The sequence below is a fragment of the Vanellus vanellus genome, assembly GCF_965231255.1.
Source record: "Vanellus vanellus genome assembly, chromosome: 5".
Lineage (NCBI taxonomy): Eukaryota > Metazoa > Chordata > Aves > Charadriiformes > Charadriidae > Vanellus > Vanellus vanellus.
This window is the reverse complement of record NC_138910.1, coordinates 82,614,083-82,634,452: the sequence shown is the minus strand read 5'-3', so window position 1 is coordinate 82,634,452 and position 20,370 is coordinate 82,614,083. Positions and strand designations below refer to the sequence as shown.

The 20,370-nt window shown below is 45.1% G+C and overlaps 1 protein-coding gene across 1 annotated transcript in view; it reads left to right on the top strand.

Moving 5' to 3' along the window:
- SLC44A5 (solute carrier family 44 member 5) overlaps window positions 1-20,370 on the top strand; it is a gene marked incomplete at its 5' end in the record, with an annotated part of 96,262 nt that overhangs the window by 47,037 nt on the left and 28,855 nt on the right. The window contains 3 exons of the mRNA XM_082483899.1: window positions 1,747-1,795; window positions 10,200-10,273; window positions 17,833-17,917. Of these exons, the coding sequence (XP_082340025.1) occupies window positions 1,747-1,795; window positions 10,200-10,273; window positions 17,833-17,917 (208 nt within the window). The remainder of the gene's footprint in view (window positions 1-1,746; window positions 1,796-10,199; window positions 10,274-17,832; window positions 17,918-20,370) is intronic.

The window sequence follows — 20,370 nt, the reverse complement described above, 5'->3', positions numbered from 1 at the left end:
AACCTGCAGCACTCTGTGACGTAGGGTGTTGCAGGTTGGTAAAGTCTATGCAAGTTAGCTAGAGAAGTATGGAATGAATGAGAAGGAAGTTCAGCCACAGCTATTAAGTACAAAGTCACTACCTTTGGTTCAGAAAAGTGCAGTTGCAAATCTGTGTTCTCTCACTTTTAGGGAAATACCACTGTGTTTGCCCTGATTTTGCATTTCTTCTCAGGTGTTCACGGTGTGCCCTTGTTAGACACAGGGTGTCGTTCAGTGGGTCTGTCATGCTCTGGCGTGGCTGTTGTGACGTGCTGAACGTGGATCCTGTGGGAGAGGGAACACGGGTACTCCAGCGTGCCTTCGGCCAGAACTGCTCAGGGCGAGCAGCCTTACAGACTGAATTGTTCTGCAGAGAAATTCGTTTGTAGAAACACTTCTTTTGTAGAAATTGCTGTACATAAAGGTTCTTCAAAATACAGGTTTTGGTCCAGCATTGGGTACTGTGTGTGGTACACTTGCTTTCTGGACCATGGTGGGTTCCTGTAGTTCCTGTGCAACAGCATAACTTACACCTCCCACTGCCCAGCGTTGCTGTCACGCATCACTCCTGCAAAGTTTTAGCTTTCCCAATCTCTTCTGTGTTTAAATATATTTGTTTTAGGAGCTTGGTAAGGTGGACCTGCATACCTCAGATGAAGGACAAATAGAATTCTATTATCTGCTGTGTTTATTGTACTGGTCTGTGTGTATTTTGGTAAGGTTTTTCTGATATAAACCAAGAACAAAGTCTGGCATGTAGTTAATAAGTAAATTTTGCTTTTGAGAAGTTGCTGAATTCTTCTCTAATTGAAGAAAATAAGTATTTTTTCTGTGGGTGGCGGGAAGCTTATGTTGGCAACACCCTTTAATACCAGGTATATTCAGAAGAGGATTTCCGTAAGAAAGTGCTGAGAAAGCACTCTGAAACAGTGATTTGTATTGTAGCGTTGGCATTTGAATGAAGGAGTAATTTTCCTTGCACAAAGTTTTGTTCAGTAAATCTCCATAATTACTGAACTTAAAAAAAAGATTCCATAAATCTGCGTAGCTTGGTTCAAAAGGACAAGTTCAAATCCTGGTCTGTTGAACGAGGGACTGCTTCCCGTCTCCGCGCCGGAGAAGGCGGGGCAGGCACACCGCCGCGCGGGGCAGCGTGGCGCAAGGTCGGCACTCGGTTTTGGCAGTCCCCGGCCGTGCTTTGTCATCTGATGAGCCCAGTGCGAAAAGCGACCAGGGCAGTGGAAGTGAGAGTGGGTCCGTAGGGCGGTGGGTATGGCATTAACTACAGTGACTCCGGACCGTTCTGTTAGAGAAAACCCAGAGGGGCTCAGCCTGTCGCTCCTGGGAAGGGGGTCACTCACCCACTGCCAAACGCGCTTTGTGTGGCTGTGGGACGGACCCCGCGGCTCTGCGGTTCCAGCAGCTTTTGGTGGGCATTGTGCACAGGTGTGGTGGTGGGATGCATGTTGGAGGTAATTTATGGCGTGGTAGATGTGAGGCCCTCAAAGTGTTTAAGCCGGAAGAAAAAAGCTCTGATCTCGTCTACAAAAATGAGGTAATTGTATCAGTGAATTACAGATTTTGCCTGCATGAAATGATTTTAACAGAACTGATAAATAGGAATATATGGAAGATGTTCTTCAAAGACTGCTGTTAACACCCCCCTCTCTACAGATTTTATTTTAAATAAGGACGTATTTTTATGCTGTTTTATTTTAAATGCAGGTGAACCAAGGAAATTTGACCCAAAGTTCAGAGGACCTATTCATAACAGGTAAATATCTTTACTCATTCTATGGAATTCTTTTGGTTTTGCAGTGAACGGGGGATAAAAAAAAATTATTAACAAAACTTGTGAATTTGATTCTGCAATTCTTTTAAATCCAGAAGACAACCCTTACCACTCTTGGTGATGTATGATTACTGGGGAACATTTCACTGTGTGCTCTTAAGTTCTTTCAGTTTGAATGCCGATTCTGCGTGCCCCGTACCATCTGGTATGTGCTGTCCTGCCCCGTGCTGGTGTGATGGGACCGTCTGGGGTGCTGTTGTGTCCTGGGGTGCCACGGCCACGGGATGCAGTCTGTCTTGTTTCCGTACGGGACAGGAGCCCTGGCATGCTCTGTTCTCCAGTTCTCCGCTTTTCCCGCTGCTGTAGTCATCTCGTCACGGGGTCTCCGTAGTTCTCTCCGGAGCATGGCCTGGGCACGCAGCGTTGCGTTTGTGCTGCGGCTGGACGGCACGGTGCGCCCCGGGCCGTGCTGCAACAGCAGCTGTGGCTGCGGTGGCCCGGCCCTGGGACCCCCTTACCTGAGTGAACGGTGGTTCTGTGTGTGAAGAGGGTCTCTGAAGTGAGTGACACTACAGCCTGCAGAGCTGGATCCTGAGATATTGGAGTTTAAAGGTGTTTTAGAGCGATCTGTTACTGTGCCTTTCCCTCGTGTGCGTGAGGAGTGCTGAGACGGGTATGCCAGGAGGAGTCCTCGTGTTCTCACTGTCACTGCGTGATACAGTTAGTAAAATCCGGTTTTGTGCTGTGGCTCACCATTACGTCTGTGCAGTTGCTGCGACAGCCTCTGCAGTTCCAGGTGTATATACGCGCTATCCGAATTGTACATTCCACAGCAGCTTCAGAAAACACAACCAAATGAATACAGTGCAACACCACTATACCACGTGTGCCCACTGCATGTTGTAATGCTTTGGAGAGATGGCGTTGTTGGAAACAATACAAAAAAGATTCGTTCCCTGGCCATGAAGGACATGGCGTCATTGTACCGTAGACCCCAAGGCAGCGGTGGCTGCGTCGGTGCTCGCTGAGCATACGTCGCAATGAGGCGCACTTGGGTTTAGATTCGACCTGCTGCTTCTGCAGGACACCCCGATGGGTTGCCTGACCTTCTGGGGTCATCACTGCGGCACTGTGCAGCACGCTATGGGCAGGCCCTTGGAGTAGTTTAAGATTGTTGTTACATTTTTTTTTAAGACAATGAATGAACTGGGGTTTTTCCCTTTTTCTGATTACTGAGATTAGATTATTCAGAAACTAGTCTTTCAAGCAAATAAAGACTATTTAGTTCCTATGAACAAAATGCCTTCTCAGAAGATATTCCAAAGAGTTCAACAGGAGGAAAACAGGCATCTTCCCTGAGTTTGTTTCTGACTTTGGGGCTTCCCACTCTTTTGTAGGAGAAGAGACACTAGGAGTCTGAAAGCGTGCATTTTTGTCCAGACAAATGAGAGCTAGTAATGAATGTGTGGGTGGGGATGGAGCTGTTTGTATGCTTTGCCAGAACTGCCATAACTCTGTGTATGGTGTGGATGGGGAAATGCCTCTCTTTGATTTCTGCTGATAAAATAATTTGTTCTGCTCTTGATTTCATTGTGTGTGGAGTTGGGTATATTCCATGCAAACATCTCTTCATTGAAAAGGATTCAAATGCAGTGGTTGCGTTGATTGACTCTGAGCCAACCAACCCATGAAAATCCAAAGTGAAGGTATCAAGATTATGTCTTCCTTTGTCATGACTACATGCTGCACTCCGTTCGGGTTTTTCCATTCTTATTCTGCACTGTTCAGGGTGGTCTGCCTCTATTCTCCATAGGAACGTTAGTGTACAGTAGAAATAAGTGTTGAAAAAGTGGATCGTATCTAACTTAAAAGTACCGTACTTTATCACAAAGCCTCCTGCCAGCACAACCTGGCCTGACTTCACTTCACTTCCCAGTCAGTGCTGCAGAGGACAGCCGGTTGGTTACCTCTTACCTCTTCCAAGGCTCAGGAGTTACGAGCAGAGTGAAATTGCTCAGAAAGCATCCAAGGGATCACGGGCAATTTGTCAGTGTATTTCCAGATGCAAGCGTAACACAGAGAATAAGTTCTAAAGTAGCATTTGCTGTCCTTTGTGAGAAGAATAAATTAGACAACCACAAGTTACTTATCAATTTTCTCTTTCTCAGCAGAAAATGTATGACAGAGAAGAATACTGCAGCCTCGTGGTACTCTCACTTGGACACGCACACTGTTCTCCTCTATGCAAGATGTTTTTCTTCTTTTCCTTTCTGAAAGCTGATAATTTTAGAAATAAATGGAAATGGCTTTTTAGGGAGTTGATCCTAATTTGAGAAGTATCTTTATGATACTGCCAGTGAGACTGCATATGCACTGTGTAGAGGAATGAATTTAAGCGACAGTTATGGGATGTTACTAAGTGCTCACCTATGTACATCACTACCAGAAAATACTTGTGAGGTTTTGGATGTGGTACCCACCAGGTGGGTAGGCACAGGTCGGAGCAGCAGCTCTGCAACTGCTCAGCCCAGGACGGTGCCGCGGTGGGTTTGGCAGACGGTACTCTGGAGGAAGACAGAAACTCCCGGTGCTCCCAGTCCGCCTGAGCCGGAGATCTGTACCTACCTCCCGCCAGACATGGCGATCACTTCAGCTGAATTCATGTGAGGCACGTCGTTATTTTAAGTCTAAGCTGTCTCTGATTCCTCAAAGGCGGAAATTTCCTCCTGGCTGTCTTTCCCTGCCTGCAGAGGCTCACGCCTGGGAACTGAGCAAGCTGGGCACCTCTCAGGGTCCGAATGTAGGAGCACTAGTGGTCACGACACTATAGCTGTCCATCTGTCCGCCCATCTCTCTCCCATTGGCATTGAGATGGTCGGTGGTGCTGGACTTGGGGCGGGTCTGCCCGGTGCGGGGCGGCTCTGCTGAGGGGTCTCGGTGCTCCACGCCATGGCAGGCGAAGGGGGAGCGCTGTGGGGAGGGTGGGTGAGGGGCGGATTCAGAAGGAATTCAGATGGAATGTGTTATACTGCTTCAAGAGTAAAAAAGCATTTCTTCCACCAGCTTCATCATAAGGTGTCTTAAATATTTAAGTTTGTGGATAAGTCAGTCCGGTACCTTCGTACAGGTGGGAGAACAAGCTTCTCATTTTTCTTAAAGCAGTTATACTACTTTGGGTATAAAATGAACTGTCTTCCTCCACTTACATTTTCTCTAAATTCTGGTAAGGGAATGTATACAGTCTGTACAATCATGGGATAGTTTTCTAAACTGCTTTGGCAAAATCAAATTATTAAATCACGCTTCTGACTTATCTCCAATTTCGCAGAGTTTATCTTGACTCTTTCCCTTGCCCCTTGTTATCTTCTCCCTCCTCTCTGTAGTTTCTTGGGTTTTTCTCATATTCTTCTTGCTGTTCAGACACATGGTAGATTTTTTTTCATGCTATGTTTTAAAAACTCCTGACACCTCCTGAACTATCTGAATTGTTGAATATTTTTCTAGAAATTCAGTGTTCTTGTTAAGACAAAGATCACCGTTTCCTCTATGATTAGAAAATTTAGTTAATGGGTTCTCACGCAAATTGAATATCAGTAAATTTCCATAACCATTTAGCTATCTTCTTTAGGAGTTTGAAAAATCCTAATAAAAATACCCGACCTTAACTAGCAATATGAACTTCACCTTCTCACAGATAAAAATGTGTCACTCATAGATATCTATGTGGCAGATCACTTGATACTGTGGTCAATGGTGAAATAATAAACAATTTTGACGTTTGAATTATCCTTTGTGCTTTTTAAACTAAATAGCCTGCTAAAGATGTTACTTAGACCACACTAAGCATCTACCATAGATAAATGTTGGTAGAATATAAAATTGCTTTTCTTGCTTCTGGTATTTTATTGGCCCGTATATGTTTTGTTACTGTTGTTGCCTATATTAATATAATCTGCCATGCACTTGCTAATACGAGTGGGGAAGTACATTTTTCTTTGAGTTCTTGTTTTGTGCTTCTGGTTTGGGGCATACAGTGTCTACAGATGTTGCTCATTTGTAGATAGCGAGATTTGAGTTTTCCAGAACTAAGCAATACTTGCTTAGGCATGGTGCCTGTAATTAAGACATACCGACTTAGTAAATCTGTGCAGGTCAGCGCAGATCAGTTGTACTCATTAAGAAAATGTAGAATTTAAGTTGATGGAAAACAGCTTGTGGTGAAAACTTGTCTAAATATCTTTTTCTGTGCAGTTTTGGCCTCCACAGTAGAAGTGGCAATTTACGGCTTTTGAAAGGAACTTTCTCTGCAAACGTTTAGTTTGTGGGCACCTTGCGCATTTATCCAGCTGAGCGGGATGATGCCCTCCATGTCCCTGTGCTGACAGAAATACCCATCTGAAGAGCATCTTGTGTCTCAGTTCAGCCCCAGCGAAGGAAGGGGTGCCCAGGGCTGTTCGTGGCATTGTATGGTGCGGTGTAACGTCACCTCGACACACCAGGGCTTAGGGCAGTCTCAAAACACAAGGTGGCAGCGAGGAGGATCTCAGAAGTGGGGACAGAAGTGGTGACCTTCATGTGCCAGCAGAGTTGGAAGCGGTAACCTGGGACTCACACTGGGAACTTTGTGAGCCTCGTTTGTCTCTGTGCGTGCGCGCTGCCGGGCCCAAGCCCGTTTGTAGGTGCTAATACGCTGCTAGCGCTGTTTAACTAATAAACATTGTGGTTTCTTGCTCGTGCAGCATCTTGAGCCAAATTGCACTCGTGACAGATTGGGCATGAAACTGCCAAACAGAGAGAGGTTCTAGTCAGTCATTAACGACTAAGTGCATGAGTGGTCAGTGAATAAATGGCTTTTATGCACTAATACCCCGTGCAGATGATTTTATCTTTGCATTCATTTATTTCCCGGGTGCCATTACACATGCCTGCAGCGTTGTTTGCGTGCGCTGCGACGTGTAGCGCAGCAGGAGCGGCCACGGCGGCAGCATGGTCCTGCGAGCCGGCGGAGGGCAAAGTGCGCTCCGCACATTAAGCTGAATGACAGCAGTAAGCAGTAAAATGCGATGGGGGAGCCTGGACTGTGCGCTTAACCAAATGAAGGTCTTTTGTTACGTTGCCTGAAACTGATGAATCTGATGGTTTTATCAGCAGTTTATCTCTATGGAAACTCCTGTGTTCGGATACATAGACACACTGTGTTTTGGTTCAGATTATGGAACTTGGTTATCTAAAAAGTACTAAAAAACATCAAAATTTCTGATACTGGCTATTGGCAAAAGCATTTTTAATGTTTTTGTCACCTGTACCGTAAGAGATGTAAAGTACTTTTTCTCATTATCTTTGAGTGTCTACACATAGTTATTGTATAAAAGTATGATAGTGCTGTCTGTGAGAAAGATTATAGAGCCCGTATGGTAAGCACTGTTCTCAGTTCATATTCTCATCAGCATATTTCCATTAATACGTCTTCTTTAGGGTTCAGTTTAACGGTTCAGTCTTCTGAGTGATTTTGCTCTGCCTCATTAGCCTGAAACAAACTGAACAAGTACATTTGCTGTAACAGATTGCCTTCTTATTTTGAAAAAATGTACATCAAATCTGTTTTCAGTCAAAGCATGGCTGGGTAATTTCTGATTCGGTTTCAGTAATAAGCGTGGGCTTCCGATATCTCCTGTTTATGAAGGGCCAATTCCCATCATTCCAGTTCCTGCAACTTTGGAAACTCCCAGAACCTTTGCAGTATAACCTCGTATCTTTATAGACTTATTTTGATCTATTCATTTATGATGTTTTACAATTTTTTCCTCTCCTGTGGAGCCTTGTATTTATGAGGTAATATTATGATCTCGCTGAAAGGGAGCTAGTTGAGCTAGCAATTATGTTAAATCGAGCCAGGTAGTAGTAGTACCTAGTAAAATAAGCAATTATTTTGTATGAACAACAATTAGTGTGTATGAACTGTTTCAAAATTTTCTGAAGCCACCCAAAAGAGGATTTATGTACTACTTATATATTTTTTTAATGTTTATATAACAGCAATACTTGGCAACAGTTAGTTTTGCTAGGCACCATACAGAAGTTTGTGTATTACAAAGAACAGAAATTCCTGCATTCTGGTGAAGAGTTTATGGGTGCGTGTTCCTGGTGGCTCTGCAAGACTTCAGAAGGAAGTTTGAGCACAATTGGGTGTAACCTTTAATTGCATTTAGGTATCGTAAAACGAGACCTGTGAGAATTGGACTGGAAGAGGTTTTTGAGACTATAGGAGTTGTAATTAAAGTATTTATGGTGCCATATTTCTCCTGAGACATCTTGAATTAAATAATGTACCTCTTAAAAGCGGCTCTGGTGGGGTGAGAGCCACGCTTGAGCAGTGTCAGAGCTGCTTCTGAACGCAGGCTGGAAAACGAGCAGCGTTATGGTAGCATCACTTCTTCTGCTTTAAGCAGTTGTCCTTTCTTAGATTACTGTCATATTGACCTTGAATCCTGTGCTACCTTGGCCTCACTAAAAATTTGTTTCAGTGAGGCGTTAGCACTGTGTCCCTCTAGAGAAGTGTACAGAATTTTTCATTCTTTTTCCACACCTGGAAAAACTTCTCAAGTTCTCCAACTGTTTAAATGATCTGCCCTCTTTATCTCCTTTACACTAAAGAATAATGGTTCCCTGTAAGAGGAAACATAGTTTGGAAAATGGAAGGAATGGTAGATGCTAGAAATGACGGTGTGTCAGTTGGATTTGGATTCTGTGATTTCTTTTACTGGTGGGACTCAGCTTGCATCCCCTCGGCTCCTGGTGTGGACTGCCGAGCAGAGGTGACCATTGCTGGTTTTACGGAGGTAGTCCTTTACTTTAACTTGAAGCACGCATTGGCTCTGCCGCAGTGAGTGCTGTGCGCTCCTCTGTCACCGCAGGTGGAACAGGGCTGGGTCGGGTCAGAACAGCCGCAGTGCGTTCCCATGGCCGGGGACAACCCGGAGCAGCACCGCGGGCTCTGCCACACCACCCTGCCCACGTGGGGCGGTCACCTTCGTACAACCGCTCTTCACCTCAACGCTGTCATAAGCAGGAGGTGGCAACCGGAACCCTTCAGATAAGGGGGCTCGAGGCAGCACGCCCTTGTACGAGTAATTCACGCCTTTGGTAATTAAATCCTGGCGAGACCGTTAGCTGCAAAGGCCTGTGAGATGGTAACTGTTTTGCTTCCACAGGTCTTTGGAAACAAGGGCTTGTGGAGTTGGCTTGCGGAGGAGAGAACTGCCGGCCCCAGCCGGAGCCCGCGGGGCCATGGTCTCCACCAGCGCATACGACCTTCTGCTGCCCGCTCGGGAGCGTCGTACTGCATGGTAACGATGCTCCTGGAACGGCGCTGGTCAAGGGCAGGCACTGCAGAAAAATTAGTGAAGTGGTCTACATCTGCGCTCCTCTGCCTGCACGCACTCAGTGTGCAGACCCATAAGTAGGAAGCGATAACTTAACTGAATACTCAGTTTACTCACTGGCTCAGGCTGGAGAGTGCTGTTCTTTGATTGCTTGTCTGTAAAAGAAGGTATGGCTCTTGGAACCATGGAATCACGGAATTTTCAGAGTTGGAAGGGACCTCTAGAGATCATCTAGTCCAACTCCCCTGCCAAAGCAGGACTGCCCGGAGCACATCCCTCAGGACTGCATCCAGGCGGGTCTTGAAAATCTCCAGAGAAGGGGACTCCCCCCCCTCCCTGGGCAGCCTGTGCCGGTGCTCTGTCACCCGAACCGTAAAGAAGTGTTTCCGTGTATTTGAACGGAACTTCCTGTGTTCCAACTTGTGCCCATTACCCCTCGTCCTGTCACTGGGAACCTCTCCACAGTATGTTGGGGCTTTTTTCCTCTCCCTAGAGCATATTTTGGTTGCATTAAATGAGGTCAAGCAGCTGAGTCAGAATTCTGTGCAGAAATGGGGGGTAGTTGTATATAGGCGTTTTTTCATTTCACGCTGCTGTTCTTCCATTCATAAGCTATTTATAATACAAGTAAGTTGTTCTGAATCTTTCTCTCATCACATTGTTTGCAATATTTGATATCGGCTTTAGGGACACGCTGAGGCAGATGTCTTGCGGGAGCTTATACCATAAGTGATCTCATGGATCCAATGTTGGTTTAAGAATATTTAAACGTGTTTCTTGCTATGTTTTTATTGCTGTCTGCGGTGCAAAAGGCATATATATTTACTTGCTGGTCTTGCTGCGAAAGCAGTGCCTTTCCCCTCAAACATGATTTTATGAGTAAGACTTCCACTAAGTGCAGATGCAGAAGTTACTCAGAAGTTAAAATACCCCGTGCCACTCGCTGTTTCCAAAGGGTCCTGTCAGACACCTTATTTTTAAGCAGTGTTTCTCTCTGTCCCCAGGCACTGTACGGACACTGTCTGCTGTGTGATCTTCATAGTCGTCATCCTGGGTTACATTGCGTTAGGGATTGTGGGTAAGTAAACGCGGGTATGGTACCGCTTTCTCGTACCCAGGGAGCAACTTTGTGAATGTTGGAATTTTTAACTGAGATGTCCCTTTTGCTTATGTCTATGTAAAGTTTTCCAATCAATAAGCAATGCCTTGCCTAGAAGTGTCTATTGTAATTAGGGAGGAGTTAAAAGCCACGTGTTCACTGATGAAAAACTCAAAATTAAGTATGTTCAAGTAAAAATGACATGGTTTTATAATTTTGCTATCGTAAAGTAACTGTGGTGGAAAAATTCACTTTCATTTGTCATTAATCTGACAGCAAAAGTTAGAAATAAACGCTTTGGTTTTAAGAGGCTTTTTGTTCTGTAAAATGTTACTGAAAGAACCTAGGTGAGCAGTAAAACAGAGAAGTAACAGAAATTACTTCATTTATCATGGGATCCAGAGTTGTATGCACATCAAGATATTCATTAATGATAGCCATTTAATTTTGTTTGTGTGAGAGAATTATATGAATGCCTGCGTGTGAAGGGACAAGCGATGCTGTAAAAGTGTACGTACTGTGTATTTGCACCTGTCTGAGCAATTTCCATTTGCTTGTAAAAGATTCTTTTGGCCCTGCCTTACACACAAGAAAAGCCATTAGTTTTCTTCGTAATTCTGTAATACCATTTTCTGTTCAGTACAGAGGAGGGGTTGTGCCACCTCCATCCTTAGGGATGCTCGGAAGCCGTCTGGATGCGGTCCTGGGCAGCCCGTTCTGGGTGACCTTGCCCGAGCAGGGGTTTGAGCAAGGTGACCTCCAGAGGTGCCTTCCAGCCCCAGCCATTCTGCCAAAAGCTGCTCTCTGTGGCATGAAATGACTGTAGGCAAGGCTGCTTTGACTTGGGTGACTCCAGGAACTGCCTGCGAGAACAGTCCAGCCTCCCGCTGAATTGTGTGGTAGCATGATGTCCTCCAGCCTCTCTGCTGAGCTCTTTCCTCACACCTTGCCTGTGGGAGCTGAGCACCGAACACACCCTGAAAGGTCTGTTCTCTCTCTCAAACACTGGGAATTCTCTGTCGGTATTTTTTCTTTCCCTTATTCACCGGCACTCACTGCCCTGTCACGAACCTGTATGTCTTCAGGAAGATGGAGAAGTGAGGAAGCAAATGGTACATAGCAGCCAGTGAGAGAGGCACGGGGGACCTTCGCAAGGCAGTGCAAAGCCCACGCCAGGGTAACACATGGCTGATGACGCCTGCAGGTGGAAGAAATGATTTCTTTTCAAAACTCTTTTTTCTTGTTTTATTTTTTTTCTTGTCTAATCTCTTTGAGCCTCTGTTTCCCAAAAATGAATGATAACTTGAGATCTGTGGATGTAGGAAAAGTGACCAGAGCAAAAAGGGAATTCAGAAGCTGTTCAAGCTGTACTTGATTTTCATAGAACCATAGAATCACAGAATGGTTTGGATTGGAAGGGACCTTAAAGGCCATCTCATTCCACCCCCCTGCCCTGGGCAGGGACACCTCCCCCCAGCCCAGGTTGCTCCAAGCCCCGTCCAACCCGGCCTTGAACCCCTCCAGGGATGGGGCAGCCACAGCTTCTCGGGGCACCCTGCGCCAGGGGCTCACCACCCGCACAGGATAGAATTTCTTCCTAATGTTTAATCTAATTTTGTACCGCACTGGTCGGGATTACAGCAGCTGTAGGATTCTCACTGGGACTGGGTGAGGGAAGAGGGTCCCTGCCTGTGCTGCACGGCGTGATCGTGCAGTCAGCTTCAGACTGACTGGAAATGCCGTCCTTGGGCAATTTTTTCCCAAGTTCAGTGTCTGTGATTGTGATGCTTAAGTTAACATCAGTGGCATCTGTGTGGAGACAGGTCCAGGATCTCTTCGTTTTGTAGCCACTGCTGGATCCTCTGTGTGCAAAATCATGCAAGTACTCTCTCGTCACATCGTCACAGTTCTGGCTACTGTTTGGGTCCTGTGGGCCCTGTCCTTTGCTATGGAATGAAGCATCTTCTTGCCCTCATGGCCTAATTGAATTATTCCCACTTTGCTTAATTCCAAATTGACACTAGAGTTGATTTGACTTGTGGAACTATTTGGAGCAGAAATAGTCACAGGACTCCCAGTTATAGGAGGTTGGAGGGGCACTTAGAATACACATGCAATATATATCTCTGCTTACTAAACCTGCTCTGGAATAGCCTGAAGAAAAGGAGGTAAATTATTAGTCGTAAGCAGCAGCAGTAGCTGCTGGACTGCGCACGGCTGTTGCAGACCTGCCGTGCCTTGGCGTGGTGCTGGGAGCGTGCCATGTCCAAGGACATCCCGCTTACGTCCGGGCTGTCCTCCTCCTCCTCCTCCTCCTCCTCCTCCTCCTCCTCCTCCTCCTCCCCGACCGACTGGTTCTCCATTGGCATTCGGCTCCCTCCTTCTGTCACCGCTCAAATGCAGAGCCAGAGCTGAAGAAGCTGGCCTCGGACCAGAGGAACACTTGTTTGCTTGCGCACGCCGACGCTTGCGTGAGTGGTGCCCTGCCCCTGCGGACGGGTGGTAGTCCCAAGTGCTGCTGCCGGGACAAAGGGAATGGGGAGCACGGGCAGTTTCTCACTGTACAGTATTCTTGTGCCTCCAGATCTTGGCACTCGCTCCAGCACTATATAAATCTCCTTAATTTTTTGGCTAGAACTTTGTCAGCTTTGTACGCTCAGTTTCCAAAGCACCCTGTATGCTAAATGCTGCAGAAGCAGATAGCAGCGGAAGAGGACTGGCCAGTTCCTTGCTTCTTCGTGTCTGTAATCTCAAACGTCATTACTGTGATGTGAGATGGCGAATTAGTCATGTTCCCTGCTCTGCACGTGCAGTGGTTTCCTGCTGGGCACGAGGCATCTGAACAGCCGTCTCCTGCAAACCTTATGAAACGCTGGTTAGAACTAGAACCTATTTTGGGAACCAGATACCGAGGTTGTAGCTGGTGACTTTTTCTACCTTTCTTACAGAAGAGATATGAATTTTCAATCTAGAAACATTTATTTCAGCTCTAAATCCAGATCCATGGGGTCCCTGCTTTTCATCTTTCCTTGCACGGGGCTTCAGCTAGTCTTTTTACTGTGACTTGTTTCTAAGTAAAAGATGAGATCAGCTTTGGTACAGTTCCAGGGGCCAGCGCTGTACAAAACTCGTGAGAGTCAAGGAAGTTCACATTAAGAGAAAATGGATTATAAATCAATCCTTAGTCAGGAATTATGCCTTATGGTGCATTATAGGGAAAAAAAGCAACATAGATTTCCACGATTTCTTGAAAAATGTGTGAATGCTGCTCTGGATCCCTGTTTAATTTGGCTTGAGAAGTAAGCAATAAATGCAGGTTCATCACACAACTGCTATGGTTGAAAATCTGAGTCAAATTTTGCCCTCAGGATGGTACGTATAGCTCACACAGGCTTCAGCTGTATATGTGTAACGGGGGTAGAATTTTATGTTTCGGGGGGCTGAGATGTAGGCTGAGTAAAAGGTAATCAATCTTCTTGAAAGATGAAACCAAATGATTTTTGATAATCGCCTTTCTTAGTTCTGGTCCGGTGCTGTTGAGTGACTGTGCTGAATAGAAATAGTTATTCTATGATTTACTTTATCATTGGTTTTTTTTGCAGATGCACTAGTTGTGCTAGTTTAACATTCTGTGTCATTTTCCTTCCTATCGAACTGACTTAACTCTTCATGTTTATTTCAGAAACACTGGGCTTATCCGGGCGATACTTTAAAAATGTTTAGCTTCTTAATTTAAGGTTATTTTAATTCAGAAAAGTGCACATAAATGTCAGCAAATAAGTTTTCTTGGGAAAGAGCCTCACATTGCAAAGGGCAGGTTAATTCAGAGTAGTAGCTCTTGTCGTATTGCTCCAAGGGATGCTTGTACAATACCGGTGTTATCAACATGGATTTACAAATCCTGTGTCATGTTCTATCACCTGTTCCAATACATTAGTAAATTGCTTGTGTTAAAAAGCCATAAGAGCAATTTGTCGGGTCAGTTTCTCCATACAGTAAAACATTAAAAATATACCTTTAAGGGAAGCAAAATAAGGGTAAGAAAGGCTGCCCTTTCAAACATACACGGTGGAAGGAATGAGACAGATAGTACACACAGACTTGCGGTTTGGTTTTAAGTACCAGGGGATGCCACCGTTCTCAGCGTGTTTTGTCCTTGACAGGGAATTTTCCGGCCTTTGCCACCAGCGACACAGCCCATAGAGCACAGGAAAAAAGGAGTGCGTCTGACAGACGTTTAGTGACGGCCATTAGCTGTTCTTGACGCTGTCTGTGTGTGTTGGCTCCACAGCAGTGAAAGGACCGACACAACTGCAGTGCTCCTGAAAAGGCTGTGCCGGTGTCACAGGGCGTCACGTTGCTGCTCCGAGGGCTGAGCCAACTGTGTAATATGGTTCAGATGTTCTGTAATTTTCTTTCTTAGCCCGGATGTTTGGGCCAGCACCCGCACTGCAGCCTCATGAGCATCAGAGCATGCTGGAGTAAGAATTTTATGTGACTGGATTCCTTTTCATGTGGTGGTTGATAGTGAGTCGCCAGTGGTGCAGTACAACATACAAAACACGTGCTGCTCTGTTGGGCGGCGTTACGGTAACCCTCCCCCGGTGAGGGCTGCTCAATTACGTACTCATTCGTCACCGACTAGGCCAGAAAAGTTGGGTATTTATTACATGGATTCTTTCACTGTCATTGCTCCGAGTTTGCAAAGAAGGTGTCAGAGGTTTAAGTCCGTTAGTAAACATATATGCTGTAAATCAGACCCAATTATTTTTATTTCGCTTTGGATTTTAGCTGAGAGGTGTCTTCCTCCATCCACCCAGCAGCTGATCCCAGTGGTGGAATTTCATGAAGTGTGTTAAATCTGTTTTTTTAAAAGCAGATTCTTTTTAATTCTGTTTTATTAAAAACATGACTGATGCCTCAGGCACACAGGACAACTGCTGCCAGGCAGCAGTAGTTTTAGACAACTCGGTAATGGCAAAGCAGGTACAGTCTGAACAGAAATTCCGTTCAGAAGTGAGTGGGGTGTTCCATTGTTTATACTCTGCTAATTTCTGCTCATATTTGGGAAGCACACTGTGAAAGATGAGTGATTAAATTTGGGACCAAGGACTGATACAAACCCAGTGGAAACAAGGGAGCCTTTTGTAATATTCCAGCAGACTTTGTGTTAGAACTGGAAAGAGCGTGCAGAGAATGCACTGCGCTGCCCGTCTGATGAGGCGGGTTTCGTTCTTTTGGCTGCGTTAGTCCACCCAAACGGGCCGAGGGAAGTCGGGCTGCTCCCGGGGGCCCTTCTTACGGAAAGGTCCTGAATAAGGCCGAGAGAGCAAAAAATGTGTTGCACTGTTTATCTCCTTTCTCCCAAGTTTGTCTTAGGTGTGAAAAATAATTCCAGGTTTAATATGCTGCTTAGGAAAGGGGTGTTGCTGGCAGTAGCGACTGCTTCCAAATTATCTGTACGAAGGAGGTATAAGTCTTGCTACAAAAACCTCGTCAGTACTTTGAATCTGGCACAGTGGGGCTTATCTCTACTGCTTCCAGTTTTGCTGGTGTTAAAGAAAATATACAGTCAAATGCAAAAAATGAGTCCCTTTAATAATGTGCCAGACTAATTTTGGGGCTGGGGAAACACCACTGTATGGGGTCATCTGGCATCGCACGAGTAAGGCCTGAGAGGTCTTTCGGGTCCGTACAGGAGCTCGGCCCATTTGGGACCAGGGTTTTGTGTGTGTGAAAAGCAACGTCATAGCAAAGTAGAAAGAAAAACTCCCTCTTGGCGGAGTCATGATGGAAGAAGGTGGAGGTGGCATAACCTGCAGGCATCGCAGTGGCCAGCGAGCTGTCTGCTTTCTAACGTCATGTACGCGTACGAGTTATCAGATAACTATAGGAATTCCCAAGAGAGAGTTGGTGCCTCCTAAATGTTCCTATTAAGCTACTGAAATAAATAAGTGGGGGGTAACAAATTTAAAAGTGAGCTGGGTTTAACACTGGTGAAGCACTTCAGCTTTCTCTGAGCATCAGAACAGCAGAGTTAATCTGCGGTGTGGTTAATCTGGGTGCTCAGAAGGTGTTTGATACCAAGCAGCAAGTTAATTTACAAACTCTGGAACACAGGAAAACTAAGATAGCTTAAAATGAACTAGCAGATTTGTTTCGGTAACCTAAACCCGTTCCAGGTGAAAGGTAGCATTACAGATTTTCTGTGGCTATTTGGAAGTCATTGAAGATGTGCTGTGCATCTGTCCCAAACATTTCAATAAATTTGCAGTCTGTGCTCAGAGATCTTATGTATGTTCTGTCCCTACTGCAGATATCATTATTGTTAAACGTTGTTATTCTTACCAAAGTGACCTTGAGGAAAACGACAGTTTCACAAATGACTAAATACAATGTCACAAAGCTGAGAGAAAATGGGGTAATTACAGAGAGGCAAGTTCAAGGTGGTTTGCATGGATCAAAGCCTAAAGCGTGTACTAAGTGGGCTCCTGACATTCAGTGTATGGTGCGCAAGGGGGAAGGTTGGGACTAAAATCTCTGTAATACCTGTAATCTCTTCCACATAATACAAGCACAAGGAAATGTTTAGGAGAAGATCGATGGTCTTTTCTAATAGTTCTCTAGCAACCTGATTTTAGAGTGTCAGCTCAGGGTAGTGATAGGGAATTATGTTCTGGCATTATATCTTACTTTCAGATGATACTTAAAAATAAATGAAATTTCCATTATTTAGAGTCAAATCAGGAGTTAGAGGTCAGAACAGTTCACAGACTAGTCGTTGGCTGGTCATGAAGGAAGCTTAGTCAGGTCTGGACGCCACAGCTTAGAAATGACAATACTGATGGTGATAGCTGGTGGGTACTCGACCCTCAGAGGGAAGTGATGGTGCAGGTGGAAATGGCTTGGAGGAGAAATCCTGCTTCGAAGTGGAGAAAAGGAGTGTAAGCATTCAGTACAAACCGCTCTTCCCATGCAGTGCTATGGTTCATGCTAGCATTAATACAGACCTAATAACTGAAAAATGGGACAGTCGCCAGGTGGGAGGTCAGGAAGTGATTTCATTTGCAAAGTGAGAGTTCGTTTCCGTTCTTGGTGCAAATGGAGTCTGTTAGATTCAGTCGCACCCTGTGTGTTTCTGTCACACACCCAGGTAACCCCTGTAATTTCAATGCCATTGTGGTTGTCTGTGGATGCTCAAATTTGTCTACATAGTTAGCTGCTCTCCTTTCCTCTTTTAATAGCCGTTAGTTTTGAAGTCCATCACATCATACTTTGGATACAACCCAGATATATGTGTCCTGAAGGTAAAAAGTGAATTGGTTTGCTTTCTTACTGATTCATCCATATCTTAGTTCAGCTTAGTTTGCTTTATATTCTAGTTTTTCATTAGGAAGTCTACAAATCAATACTCTCCAGTGGTGATCAACAAAGATTAAAGTGGTACCTTGGAGGTGATACATTTTCATACTAGCCAGTTTCAACTATTAACTGCATACACTTGGCTAAAATGTTAAAAGACCTGTGTATATTTGCAGCTTGGGTGCACGGCGACCCCAGGAAAGTGGTTTATCCAACCGACAGCTATGGGCAGTTCTGTGGTCAGAAAGATACCCCCAATGAGTGAGTACGACATTCTTTCACATACCTTTATTACCTTTGTGCTATGAATACCACGTGAGGTTTCAAATCTCTGTCTGCTAGAGGTTCTTGTGGGAGGTAGAATAGACGGCAACACTCTTACTGTATTTATTTCAACTAAAGTTCGGGAATAGATTAGTTGCTCAGTGCAAATCTAGATCCAAATTATTACTATAATACTGTTGTTTTCATCATGCAGAGAATATTTTTGGTAAAGTATCAATGTAACTTACAGATTGCATCACTAATTGCATAGAAAGCGACCGCCAAAGTTTGGATAGTTAATAACCCGTTGGGAATTCTTCTGTCCACCTTGGGATAAGAGTAGTCCTAAGGCATTGTAGCCTGGTTCTCAGTTTTTCTCGGCATGTACCAAATAACAGAAAAGCGCATAAGAAAAAGCTCTTGGTTTTTTCTGGTGCTTATCCCGTGCTGGTAGAGAGCAGACTGAGCGGTCTGGGCGAGCAGCTGTACCCGTGCCTTCCTCGGGGATACCGGCCAAACAGCTCTACTTGTCTCAGCTCCCTAGTCTTTATAAATTTTGAGTTCTGAGAGTTGAGTTAATTAGTTGATATCAACAGAGTACTTCTACATGAAAGTAACTGCTCAGGAAAGAAAGATGTCGCATCAATGTTTTCGCTGAAATTCTAAGTGGTTTGTGACACAGAATTTAAAAAATAGTTTGGCACCCGCTGTGCCCGTGTCGCTGTCAAGAGGCCGGGTGCTGTGCGGGAAGTGAAACGAAGCTGGTGTTTGAGAATGGCTCTTTGCTGCTTCTTTCTTTTCCCATTTAGTTTTCTGAGAAAAAACTGAGGAAGCCACTGTTCGAAGAGCAGTTCGGAAGGGGAGGAGCGGGAGACAGGGGGTGGAACAGAGGCAGAGCTTGGACGTTATGCCCTCTCATTATATCCTCTCAGGGCTTTTTACAGAGGAAACAGTAGATAGTGTAAGAAGACTGTTCCACCCTCCAACTAAGATTCTTCCCAGCAGTTGTTGTTGAGCCCAACGTTCTGACGAGGAGTAACTAGGGAGAAGGGGTTGTAGTGTTGTGTGTGTTCCCCTCACTGCCCCCTCCCTCCTCACCCCCATTTGTCCTTGTCCCCTCTCTGGTCTGTGGGACGCAGTGGGTTCGGGCGTCTCAGACGCAGCGTCTGTGCACTGTGTGGTGTGTGGCCAGATGCTTCTCTCTGGTTCTTGTCGTCCACTCCCGTTCCTGCTTTCGCTTTGTTACTCCAGTCTTCCCTTTAGTTGTAGCTTACAGTGTGATTTCCAGTTTGTATTCACAAATGTCCTTCATATATATCATTGCTGGAGAATAACACAGCTACTGAGACTGTATTTTGGTACTTACTTGCTACATTGAGGAGTTTCTTATAAAAATATATGCCAAAAGATGCATAATAGAACTCATTGGAGAAGCAAGAGTGCTTAGAAGAAGTGCTTAGAGAAGCAAGGCCCTCTGGTCCCTAAAAGCAGAGGTGTGGGGTGTGCCTGTCAGGCCCCTGTTGGCCTCCGTTGGCACCCTTGCCAGATTTCTCTGGCGCCCTCAAAGTGGGCAGTGTAAAAGGCTAACCCAGGGCTATGGTTTTCCAAAGTCCCCAAAGTCTGAGGCTTTTTCCTTGGAAAGTGATCGCAGTCTCCGTGTTTTGAACCCGTGCGTGGAACGAGCATTCCCAGAAATCTCACTGAGGAGTAGAAAAGCAAAGCTCAAGACCAAGCCAACACTCACAGCTCATGCAAAAACCCATTTAAACTCTAAAGAATTCCATGCAGTCAAATTAATTCTACCTTGAGTTGTCATGGGAGTCTCTCTTAGGCCTCTTTTTGTCTCCCTGTAATCCATCTGTTAATCTCCATGTAATCTCTAAACTTGTTTTGCCTTCTACAGACCACAGCGTAACCACGGAATACAACACAATTTCATTATAGAGAATACAGACCCGGTTCTTGATGGCTGTTTTCTTGTGTTACACATAGTTTAAACTTCCCTTTCTGCTGTCAATATCAGCAAGGGGGCTAAGACATAAGAAAAAAAAGGATTTCATCAATGGCTTTGAGCAGCTCACAGGTTATAAATACTGTCAAGAAACTATTGAAGAACTATGACATTGCAGTCCAAAATTTTATTTACTGATTTGAAGAAATAACAACTAATGGGAGTGAGTTGTGGTTGCCAGGATGCACGTGCTGTTAAACAGGGGCAGTAGAACGTACCTCAGTGAAAACCATTTAACCTTGTGGAATGTCGGGCAGTTGGGGTAATCCCAGTTGTAAAGGGGGCCCAAATGTGCTGTGATGCTCTACCCTGGCGTTGAAGGGATCGCCATATTCCGCAGTCGGTGGAAGATGAGAGGGCATGTCCCGGACGGGGGAGGCGATGGGGAGGTGTGGGAGCAGGACTCGTGCTGAGTCAGCAAGTAGAAGAGGGGCGGCCT